Source organism: Cyprinodon variegatus, unplaced genomic scaffold (assembly GCF_000732505.1).
Source record: "Cyprinodon variegatus isolate N-32 unplaced genomic scaffold, C_variegatus-1.0 Scaffold391, whole genome shotgun sequence".
Lineage (NCBI taxonomy): Eukaryota > Metazoa > Chordata > Actinopteri > Cyprinodontiformes > Cyprinodontidae > Cyprinodon > Cyprinodon variegatus.
In genome coordinates this window covers 242,179-254,141 of record NW_015150844.1, presented here as the reverse complement: position 1 = coordinate 254,141, position 11,963 = coordinate 242,179, and the positions used below count along the sequence as shown (strand labels likewise).

At 35.9% G+C, this 11,963-nt stretch overlaps 2 protein-coding genes and 1 long non-coding RNA gene across 4 annotated transcripts in view; 1 reads left to right on the top strand and 2 right to left on the bottom strand.

Moving 5' to 3' along the window:
* The window catches only part of LOC107092716 (striated muscle preferentially expressed protein kinase-like), a 57,459-nt gene extending 54,235 nt beyond the window's left edge, over nucleotides 1-3,224 (bottom strand). Inside the window, exon 1 of one of the 2 annotated variants that reach the window (XM_015387326.1) lies at nucleotides 2,226-3,224. In XM_015387326.1, coding sequence (XP_015242812.1) covers nucleotides 2,226-2,628 — 403 coding nt within the window. In that variant the 5' untranslated portion in view covers nucleotides 2,629-3,224. The remainder of the gene's footprint in view (nucleotides 1-2,225) is intronic. The other variant, XM_015387325.1, reaches the window with a different exon arrangement.
* A 91-nt stretch (nucleotides 3,225-3,315) lies between these two features.
* LOC107092719 overlaps nucleotides 3,316-11,963 on the top strand; it is an 11,221-nt gene continuing 2,573 nt past the window's right edge. The window contains exons 1-2 of the long non-coding RNA XR_001481585.1: nucleotides 3,316-3,459; nucleotides 6,472-6,559. This is a non-coding gene — a long non-coding RNA (uncharacterized LOC107092719). The remainder of the gene's footprint in view (nucleotides 3,460-6,471; nucleotides 6,560-11,963) is intronic.
* LOC107092717 (C-X-C chemokine receptor type 2-like) lies at nucleotides 6,732-8,321 on the bottom strand. The gene is made up of 2 exons (XM_015387328.1): nucleotides 8,251-8,321; nucleotides 6,732-8,169 (listed from the first exon to the last, which is right to left on the bottom strand). Exons 1-2 carry the CDS (start codon nucleotides 8,258-8,260, stop codon nucleotides 7,091-7,093), a joined length of 1,089 nt encoding a protein of 362 aa, XP_015242814.1. The 5' UTR covers nucleotides 8,261-8,321; the 3' UTR covers nucleotides 6,732-7,090.

Here is an 11,963-nt window from a genome sequence, read left to right as displayed (position 1 = left end):
CATTCTAACAATAAGAAAAAAAAGAGAGAATTAAATTTGCAGTTTAGTGCATATTTCCAATTTAAAAAGAAGTAAATGTGTGAGAATAAAACTAATACCTTAAACGAGACAAAAATTGAGTGAATACTGATTTGCTGGGGGCCAATTTTGAAGCATTTATTTAAGAACTGCTACTGCACCAAGGACCAGACATTGGATTCCCCCACCCACCCCCCGGGCTAAATAATTCCCAACTAACAGGTTAAAGTTATTTCATTTTAATACATAAGTACATATTTCATGGCATATGTCAATCTAAAGCTGCTTTGAGGACGTTTTAAACTTTGAAAGAGGATCAAAAATCATCTTCCATGATCCACTTATGTTCTACTGTGGTGAAAATTGTTCATATGATGCCAAGAAAAACAGGACATCATTCATACCTACGTTAGTCATTATAAAAAGAGTTAACTGCTTCAAATTGGACTCAAAATCTCTATCAACAGAAAATGGGTGTAATGCAATCTAATATAAAGCAGAAAAAATTATAGATATTATTATCGATATACTGTATTATGATTTTACTTTCCCTAATGTATATACATTAAAGTATGTATAAAGTTAAGTGATTCTGATTGTTATCTAACTTCAAGGTTCTACTAAATGCATAAAATGTTTAACATTTTCTGATAATCCAAACTAGAAATGGAAGAGTTGCAAAGACGTTTAGCAACTGTGCCCTAAACTTTGAGCAAGGAGAGGCTCAAAGGATACAGGTAGGGCTGAAACAATGAAATAAATTAATTGATTATCGAAATAATTGTCAACTAAAATAGCGATTAATTCATTGTTAACTTGAGAATAGAGACTAAACATGCGTTTAGCTGTCAGAGCAACCAACAGCAACATGTCCTTTTATCAGAATTGTAAAAAATATATACAGTATATAAACATTTTGCATTTAAGATTAAAAAAATATATTTTTGCCTATCCATATGCTTTATCCAGAACCCTTCAAGTTTTAGTTTCACCTGGTTTAATTTCATAAACAATATTTTTAACCTATGGCTATCCAATTATTTATCTATTAATTAAAAAAAACAATCTAGAGATTCATCGACTGGCAAAATAATTGTTAGCTGCAGCCCTAGTTACAGGAAAATCTGCATCATTGGAAGCAAAATGTTAAGTTAAAGGGAAGTTAAAACCCTTTCACATCTATGTTCAGTTATAGAACAAATCTCTGATTTTCTTCTGAGGAACAGCTTGGTTGATAAACTATGCCTATTATTGTTCCTTCTTTAAAAATAGTTTATGTTTTATCTATGAGAGTTTAGGGTTCTATGAACACTGTCCTCCTTCTCTGTAAGCTGTAGCAGTCCACAGCTACCAGCAGTTCAAACATAAAGAAGCAAACTCAGGCTGAACTCTGCAGAACAATCATATAGAGCGCTGATATATGAAAAGGCTATTGGCTGGGGAAATAAATTTCTACAAAATGTCAATATCTTTAAAGTCTGCTACATCAATGCAATGAGGTGATGCATGGCAAATGAATATGATTTACTGAGCAGAATGCACATTGCTTTGGCCTCCAGAGCATCCTTGGGTCAGACGCTGAAGAATAGGGACTCGCTTTGGATGAATAAGTGGCCTAAGAATGATTTATTTCCAAGTAATATCCCATAAATCAAACCTCCCACGGCATGATAATTTCACATAAAGATTCACATTAAACTAAAAAAACATGCAAAACCTGTATTTTACTTCAGATTTTGAACAAAAAGATGAAATGTTATGTATAGTTTACAGTAAAATGGGAGAAATTAACCAGTAATCAACATATAATAAGCAATAATAAATCTGATAAATGGACTTGCTCTGATTTGGGTAAAGATTGTGCTAAAAGGATAAATTTCCTGTATATTAAGTCATTTATAAGTCCAATTTGGTTGAATAAACCTAAAATTGTTGTGTCCATGGTGAGATATTAGTTTGGATCATTTTCTCTTGGCAAAAAGTGGTTTTAAAAACAGATAAATGATTAATTCCTTTGGGTTATTGTGACATGTTAGGTATTTTCAGTAATTGAAACACTTTAGAGCCCTGAATGTAAATAGGATCAAAGCTGTTATAGCTGTTTATCATTTAATAAACAGGTTTAATCCATCTTTTATAAGATGGAGATTAATAAAAGGGTATTTCTGTGTAAGCAAAGGGAATGAGAAAATAAATTAAGCCGTTACCTTCTCCCAGATCTAAGACGGCCAGCACTGCGCTCGTCCGAGCTTCTCCCAGGTGGTTATTGGCGATGCAGGTGTAGAGACCAGCATCACTGGGTTTGCAGTCTCTAATCCAAAGGCCTCCGTACTCCTGGTTCTCCATGTTAAGGAGCTCATCGTTGTGGTACCAGTACAGGGATGGTTGGGGGTGTCCAGCCACTGTCACCTTGAGTCGAATGTCGCAGCCTGTCCCCACGGCGGCATTCCTCATTTTTCGGATGAAAACAGGTGGAGATGGGTTGGGATGACCGGGGACTATCTGATCCGGGCTCGTTTTGGACCGTTTTGGTGGGATGATGGGACTTGGGGGTGCTGCTGCTTCATCTGCCCCCTTCTTAAGGGTCATTGGTACATCTGCTTTCCTCATGATTGAACTTAAAAGTGAGGGCACAAAGAATTATCAACCTGTATGTCCTAACTGTGGGGAAAATGGCACTTCGTTGATTCGAACCAAACTCCTGGCAGGGCCCCGTAAGTCTTTCAACAGGTGTCACATTGTAAGTTGCAGAAATAATCAGATTATCCATCCATTTAACTATGTGCAGAAAATAAAACACTTGCTAACATCTGTGCAGTTATCAAATCTATCCGTTTTTTGGTTAACTGAAAAAGGAATTGTTGATGAGCAGGTAATGAGACGGCACAGAACCAGCGACCACTCGCCTGAACGGAGGTATTTTTAGGATAAGACCCAGCGGATCATGTTGCGTTAACAGCAGCTCCTTTGGCTCCTCTTGGAAATGACAGCTTTGATTCTCCAGCTTGGTTTTATCCTAATCGTGTCTTACTCTTGATTTGACCTCTTCCCAGGAGAGTGTAACTTCTTCATAAAGGTGAACGAGTCTTCATTGGAGATTGCTTGAGATCGGTTCTTGCTTGGCTTCATCCAAAGATCATCCCGGGACCAGGTTCAACCAGATAAGTTACACTCTAACCCCCCCCCTCCCCTTACGGTTCCTTGTCCCATAAGTTAGATCAGCCAACTCATGATTTCCCCCTACCTTTGCCAGTCAGCCTGGACGAGGAAATGATGGTCAGAGCCCTCCGAACCACACACAGCAACAGCTGCTTGGTCTGTCTGCCCACTCAAAGCAAGGCATCCGCCCCCTTAACATTTTTAGCCAACGTGAGGTCAGTAGAACATGGTGCAACACTTGGCGTGCTGGAAAGGGTGCAGAGTACGTGGTATTTAATTGAGGTAAATGTTGACCTCTTTGTTGTGTTACGTTTAAGTTTCATTGGGAACAATTAACACAATTCTAAATTTAAAAGGTTGTATTTTTGCATAACATAGACATACTTTGTAATTTTGTACGCATAGAGTGTATAAAAAAAGAAGTTTCGTTCAGTATAGCTCCCAAGACATTTTTTTTTTTTAAGTGCAGCCGTGACAAAGGTAAGCAGCAGTGATAGTGTAAACATACAACTGTATATTAGTTACAGTTCCAACATTCAGGGTTTTTGTGTAATTTGTTAAACACAATGATTGTGTGTAAAATCGAGGTGTAATTATTTTTACATGCATATAGGATTTGAAGCTTTTAATAACATGAATCTATTTTTCTTTGCCTGCTTTTATAGTTTAAAGTTGGTCTTTTTCCTTTTAAGGTTAAATTTTGTTCTGGTATTGTTGCAAGAGAAGCGAAGAACACGTGTTGCAAATAGAAAATAAAAAAAATTGCAATCCAGAAACAAAGCTTTGAAAAACTTAAAAGAAAAAAGTTTTGAGTATTTTTTTTATTTTATTGCTTCAGAATTTATATTTTCTAATTACTTGTTTTCACATTTTATTTTTCGAAATACATACTTTTCAAACTATATTTTACAGATCATGTTGTCTTCACTTGAAGCCCAATTCAAACACTAAATCTTAAATAATAGAAATGTTGTTGCTAACATGCATACAGACCAAAAGAAATGTGTCTTCATTCATCACTCCAGAGGAAAGCAAACAAAGAGAATGGAATCTGGAGAGAATAATCCAAAAAGAATGCAGTTTGAAAAATAAAATCTGGAAAAAAAGGAGTTAGAAAATTCTGAACTGGAAAAAAAATCTATATATAAAAAAGAAAGAAAATAAAATCATCAGAAAAATACATCTGAGAAAACAACGAAGGAACTCTTAAAACTTTTTCATTAAGACATTTTCTTTCCCAAATTAAATTTTTTCAAATTTAAATTTACATAAGTTCTTGCAACAATAATCAAACAAATTTCCCTCCATTTTTTTTTTTTTTTTTTCAGAAAAAGCCAGTGACTGTTAATTTTAAATTGTATACTTACTGGCCACTCTATAATGTATAGCTATTCATTTGTTTGCTTGAACAAATAATGAATCAGCAAATTATATGTTAGCAGGTCAGTAAACATAGCTCTATAGATTTGGTGAAAACATCTAGCTGAAGTTCATTTTGAAGCATCAAAATGTGGTAGAAAGTGTATTAAATGAGAACGATCTTAATATGAAAGAATGTCCAGCAGTTGTCTCGAGGAAAATTCATCGCTGCTGTCAGATTAAATGGCGTAACGACAAAACAAATAGGTAAGCAACATTATCTGGGTGTTTTGGGTCGGAATCAACCAGCAGAAATATTTGCAGTAAAACAGTCTCCTTTTATGTTGGATCGTAATTTCTTGTAATTGACATAAAAGTCTTTTTAAATGGACATTTTATATATAAAAATACAAAATTTCACAAATGAAGTAATTTTTATTGTTAAATAAAAGTTTAGAAAAACGTGTACAGATAGGAATTAAACTAAATTTTAACTTTAGTTTATCATCTCAATACTGATCTCAGAATCCGTTGCTTCAGGAAATCCTCTCAATGTGAAATTTAATTTGCAGCTGTGGTTATATTAATCTGTTTGAAATCTAAAAGTAAATCCTTCAATAATGTTTTAATCCTTTTATGCTTGGTAGTATAACCTTTTAACAGGTAAAAACCGTGTTCTACAGGTCAAGAACAAAATTACAGATAAAGTATTTACAGTTAAAGTTAAGCTTTTTTTTCCCTAATGCTCTATTTTCTACTTTAAGATTTTGGAAATTGCTTTTACCCATTTCTTTCTTTGGTCATTGGAATATGATCTGCATATTGATGAAGGCACACATGCAAGAAAAAGGTTTGAACATTCTGTCTGCTGAATTGTAAACAAAAATTCCTTTGAGGCCCTGTATTTAGCACATTTTTAAATGGTGGTGATAAAACCCATTATTCTTTTAATTTATGATAAATGTTTAGAACAATTTTCATTTCTTGAAAGCATTTCTTCTTTTATATAAAACTTCTGATTAGCTGTCGGGGTTTTTTAAATATTCAAATGAGGTGTAATTCGACAATTTTGGCTTTTTAGAGCAAGCTGTGACTTCAAAAATAACAATGCAAGTCTCAGGACCCCCTTAAAGACAGGTTATTATGTCAGTCCAAGCCAGTCTATTCATTACTTTCACTATATTAATTAGTTTTATACATTATTTCAAATAGATTTTTAATTATTGAAAGGAACATTTAATTATTATATACCCCACATACCCCCATATATTCACATCATAATGACTTAGAAAGCCCGCATTTCGTGACGCCCCAGAAAGTCGCCCGCTGAAGACTTTGGAAAGAATTTTGTACCATTATTGTTGCCAGCAAAAAAAAAACATCTTGTAAATAGAAATTTGAAGAAAAAAAATGTGATCAACTTGTGAAACTTCATACTAAAAAATAATTGTAAAGCAACTTCGCTGTTTTCTCAGATTTTCCCTTTTTTAATTTTTTTTTTTATATTTTATTTTATATTTTTAAAAGTTTTTTTCAGATTGAGTTTTACAGTGTGCATTCTCTTCAAATCTGATAAAAACAAATGTTGCTAATGTCCATTAAGACCAATATTCATAAACCTATGATCTCTTAAATACTATTTTAAAAGAATGCATTTTATAAAACTCAATGTGATATTATCAAACCTTTTTTTTTAAAAAAGAAAGAAAAAAATATTAGTTAAGAAAATATCAAAACCTTTTTTATTAAGAAGCTTTTCAAAGTTCATCTCTAGATTGTATTTTTTATTTTTTATTTTCGTCAAATTTCCTTTTACAAAACATGTTCTTTGCTTGCAACAATAATGGAACAAAATTCTCTCCGTAGACGTCAAAATGTGCCGTAATTTTCATCAAGCAATATTTCAAACTTCTGTTTTTTGGCTTCCTCCTTTAGGCCCACAGGCGGACCATTAAGAAAGATGTTTCCTCAGCTGATAAGTTATGTGACTCGTGGTTTTTTCTGTTAATCACATGAGGAGAAGGTGAATTCTTGTTTATAACTTTAATGAGGACACGTGTGATACAACAAGCTGGTTTAAACTCAAGATCTCTCATAATAACAACATAAGAATGTTTTTAAGTCTATACAATCATTTCTGCTGATGCCATATTACACCACTTTCTATCTCACCATCTACCATACATTCTACCTTATTCTGCATCTGATGGCTGGTTTTATTTATTATTTATTATTTATTTTTTTGCATTTTTTTGTTTTTGCATTTTCCTTATTGAGATACTGAAATGTTTTGAATTGATTGAAATATTTTGACAGATCCGTTTTTACTCTTTCTGCTAAATAAAAAAAAAAGGTACCGTGGATGTCTTCAGCTTAAGCAAGTCTCTTCCCTGGTGCAAAAAAAAAAACATTCAAACCAACATAAATAAGTTGAAAGACAAGATTAATAAAAAAGAAAAATATATTTAAAAGTTCAAGGAGTATTTAAGGCTAAAAGTAAAAAAATATACTTTTCTTTGAAAGTCCACCAAACAACTCAAGTTAAAGAAACGTTTCACATGACTGTGGATGTAATTTCTGATGAAACTGAGGACCTGCTGCTTCTGGAGACGGACATTTTCTTTAGGAGGCCCATCTTTATCATTTTTTGCTTCATTTTCTTCCTGAACTTCTCTCCCACAAATGCATAGAGTATGGGGTTCACGCAGCTGTGCAGCAGCCCCATGCTCTGCGTGGCAAACATGGCCTTATCCACCGCCGTCCTCTCCCGGCACCCGTAGTCCACTATCTTCAGCCTGAAAAAGGTGTCTGCCATCACGGCGATGTGGTACGGCGTCCAGCAAAGCAGGAAAGCGACAACCACGCACACGATCACTCTCATCGCTCGCTGTCGCTGGAAGCCCCCCCGGATGTGAAGGAGACGCTGGATGGTGACTCCGTAACAAGGCAGCATGACTGCCAGGGGGATGATGAAACCCAGAGCGTGGCGGAGAACCCTGGTGGCCAACCTCCACTCATCAGCACTTTTAGGGTCGTACTGCACAGCACATATCATGTAAGTGGAATTTTGAGACTTGGAAGAAGAGCTGAAGAAACCCGGCAGGGACAGCAACCCCCCGAACAGCCACACCGCGGCGCAGACAACCCAGCTGAACACCTGCCGGTTGGCCCTGCGGGCTTCCATGGCCCTCACTATCACCATGTACCGGTCCACGCTGATGAAGGTCAGGAACAGAATGCTGGAGTAGAAACTCAGCTCCTGCAGGATGGTGACAATTTTACACATGGCATCTCCAAAAATCCAGCCCTGGGTGACGGAGGTGGCCCAAAAGGGAAGGGTGATGGCCAGCAAGAGGTCTGCTAATGCCAGGTGGAACAGGTAGAGGTCGGAGGGGCTCAGCGGCTGCTTAGTCTGGCCGATAACAAAACCCACCACCAGATTCCCAGGAATGGCCAACAGGAAGATGAAGATGTAAAACAAGCAGACAACCAGCAGCACAGCGTTTGGGAACATGAAGACATCGCAGGGTTGTGTGGACGGGTTTAAATTATACTCCGTGTAGTTATACGAGAAGTTCAGTTGGTCATAGATTTCGCTGAAGTCATCAGAGATGAAGGAAGAAATGTTTTGATCTGGAAAAATAGAAAAATTAGGCCAAACAACAGATTCACCCTTAAATATTCTATCGATTTTAAGCTTAAATAAATACTCACCAGTCGTCATGGTGTCTTCTCTGCAGGAGCTACTTCATATGCCACAACGAGACAAAGGACAAAGCATCTATCTGTCAACTCCCCTCCCATCAGACTGACCTTCCTCTTTCTCCTCAGCAACCTCGTATTTTCAATTTGCTCAACCATTCTAACTGGGAGGTGTCAACTTCTCTGGCAATATAGAATATACTATTTATTTAACAAATATAGGCTTATTTCATTTTATTCTGCATGAGCAAAGGAAACTTTATATAAAAATCTATTAGATAAAAGGAGTAAAAATTACAAATAAAATTAATTGATTAAAATGACAAAAAAATACAAGGATTAGTAGAAATCACAAAAGTTATAATAAAAAAATTTGAAATTCCTGCATTGGGTAAAAAGCAAAAGCAAAGAAGTGGCAGATTTAAAGCTTTTTAATGAAAAAAGAGTAAAGTTATATAAGAAAAGATCTCTGTTTAGTCGGTTTAGTACACCGGAGTGTTTCCAGGGTGACAGATGAATCATCTATCAAACTGTGTGCAAAACTGAAAGGGAAACCCTGATAAAGGCTTTAATTTTCAGTCGGATGGAGAAAACATGAAGATAAGCAGCCTATCAGAGGCGTGTTCCATCAAAACGGATCAAATGCAGCAGTTTGAAACAGCTTGGGAGGACAGAGCTAAATGAAAGAATACAAAAAAAACAAAAAAACACCGAGATGTTCGGGGGACTTCAGGACCGACCGCTGAGAGGAAGTTCCCAGCTCATGACATGTGTCTTTGTTGACACACGAGTTCATCACATTTCCTGCCACTCATCTCATGGGTTTTTTAAACTTCCAGTGTCACAAGAGAGGCGCTCGGGTTCTTACCATGAGAAACGAGGGAAGGTGATGTTCAGATGTCGGCATACAGTTAGGTCCATAAATATTTGACTGTTTTTTTTTACCTGTTTCCTGAAACATATTCAAGTATATATTAAACAATAGCATAACGTCCAGACTTCCAGCTTTTATTTAAGTGTATCTACATTAAATCGGATAAAGGGCTGTAAAGGTTTCAGCTTCTTCACTGGAAAAAATCAACATCTAGATAAGTCATTTTTTTCTTAAAATAAGTGCATTTCTTCTTAAATTGAGGAGATTAAAGAGACATTTTGCCAATGAAACAAGACATATTTAGATTTAAAATAAGAAAACACAATTGCATCTTCTTATTTCAAGTGCATTTAATCTAATTATCTTATTTTAAGGGTAAAAATACTCATTCCATTGGCATATTATCAAATGTACCTATTCAAATCAAGGGTAAATACACTTAAATTAAGAAATGTTTACTTATTTCTAGATCATTTTTGCAGTGTTGACATTTGCCACCCTGATTTTAGAGGGACTAAGGCCTTGTTCACACTGCAGGGAAATGTGACACCAGTCTGATTTTTACACTGCAAAAAAAAAAAATCTCAATATGTCGTGTTTTTTTTTTTTTTTATAAGTATTAAGGAGTTAAATGAAACACTTTGCCAATGGAACAAGACAATTTACATTTAAAACAAGAAAAAAACATTTGCATTTTCTTATTTCAAGTGCATAATATCTAATTATCTTATTCTAAGAGTAAAATTACTATTTCCATCGGTAAACCAACGTATTTACCTGCTCAAATTAAGGGTAAATCAATTAATTTAAGACATTCTTACTCATTTTTAGATCGTTTTTGCAGTGTAGGGGATCAAACGAGCAGTTTAGACACCCTGATATGACCCCCATCTGACTTTTTAACATCACATTTGAGCCACGTTCATATGTGGTTCTGAATCCGGCTCTTATCTGATCTTTTGAATGTGTGAACGACCAATCCGGATTAGATGTGGCTTTGATGTCACTTTCCATCAGATTTGTCTCAAATTCTTTGCCTCTTAATTGGAAATGGCAGCAGTTAGCAAATCAGAGGTTGGGATTGTAACACTGCAAAAAACAGTCAAATTTTCCTGAAAACTGCATTTTCCGTTCTTCTAAGCAGTTAGAGAAGATGATCAACCAATGGAATAAATAATTCGGCCCTTAAAGTAAGATGATTATATATTATGGGCTTGAAATAAGATAATGGGGTTGATTTGTTTTGTTTATTTTGAGCGTAAATCATCTTAATTCATTGAAAAATGTTATTAGCTACCTGCTCAAATCAAGGGAAAATACACTTATTTCATGTAAAATTAATTTTTTGCAGTGTTGCACAGTGGAGAAACATCAGGACTGTTGATATAATTAATAAACAGTTAAAACTTTATTCAGGCCTAATTGAAAGGCCAAAAGAAATCATCAGGACACAGGAAAATAGTTTGCATTGCATTGTATACAACCCTTCAAACAGAGGACTTTAAAATGTTGAGCAGGTGATAGGCTGCACCTAAAACTCATTTTTTTCACATATTTACTGCAGACAGACAGACAGACAGACAGACAGACAGACAGACAGACAGATCCCAAACAGAAACGAAAAGCAACCCAGGAGTTAATTAAGGCAAAGAAGTGGAATATTCTTAAATGGCTGAGTCAGTCACCTGATCTCACACCAACTAAACATGGATTTCACTTGTTTAACTTCAGATAAAAAGGCTCGAAAACAAAAAGTGAGTTAAAACCGCTGCAGTAAAGTCTTTAAGAAGGATTAAACGCAGCATCTGGTGACGACCCTTAGCTCAAGAATTCAAGCACTCGTTGCAAACAAAGGGTTTTTAAAATAAAATTAAACATTTTATTTACAATTATCTAATTTTTCCAATAACTTTTGGGCCCCTGAAATGAAGGGATTCTTCTAATCATGTTCTCAGAGAACAGTGGACGTCTAACCGCCGTGTGAAAGTCATTAATTGTTGTGATCCTGTTCAGTAGAAAATTAAAACTCAAAACTATATATTTTTTTATCCAAACCTCTTTTATCCAATTCACAACAAGGAAAACCAGTTGATTGCTTCGACTTATTGACTCGATAGTAAAAAGATATCTAGGATTATTCTTATTGTCCTTATTAATTTATTTATTATGGGCCTCTTGCTTTACGAAGGGTCCTCTTATACAACAGTAAACTATTTTTCCAGACTAGGTAGGATTCCCATAGGCATGCAGAGCGCCATTTTCTCTCCAGTTTCTTTGCATTTTGCTTCAGTGTGCCGCTCTGCAATAAACCAGGGAGCCAACTTTCTATTTTGAAAGTTTTTCTTTTTTAAAGGGGCGGCCTCTTCTAAGGCAGTACGAAGGGAACTAGCAACCCCATCAACAAAATCCTTAACCTGTTAAGGGGAACAAGCCATCTGCTCTTAAAAAAAAACAAACAAAAACAACCACCTGTAAGTTTTTACTGTTTCCAGTTTTGGGGCTTAGTTTTTCATTGCTTTCACAGTAGAGCTCATTTTTATCTTGTTTCAAGAATGATTGTGTTTGGGTCGATCTAGGTTACTGGGGGAGTGGTGGCCTAGTGGTTAGGGCATTGCACTTAGATCCCAGAGGTTCTGAGTTTAAGCCCCCGTCTGGGTCACTGTAGCCTTGTGAGACCATCCTGATCTCGCGAGCTTTCAAGGTTTCACTCGCAGATCAGTCTGGAGACTCTCCGTTAAAGAAAATTTGGAGCCGTTCACCAAACGAACGTCCAATCAGCGTTGGCTTTGAGGCGGGTTGAGGTGTGACGCAACGACAGTTCAGTCTAAAGAACATGGCGGCTTCAGCCGAT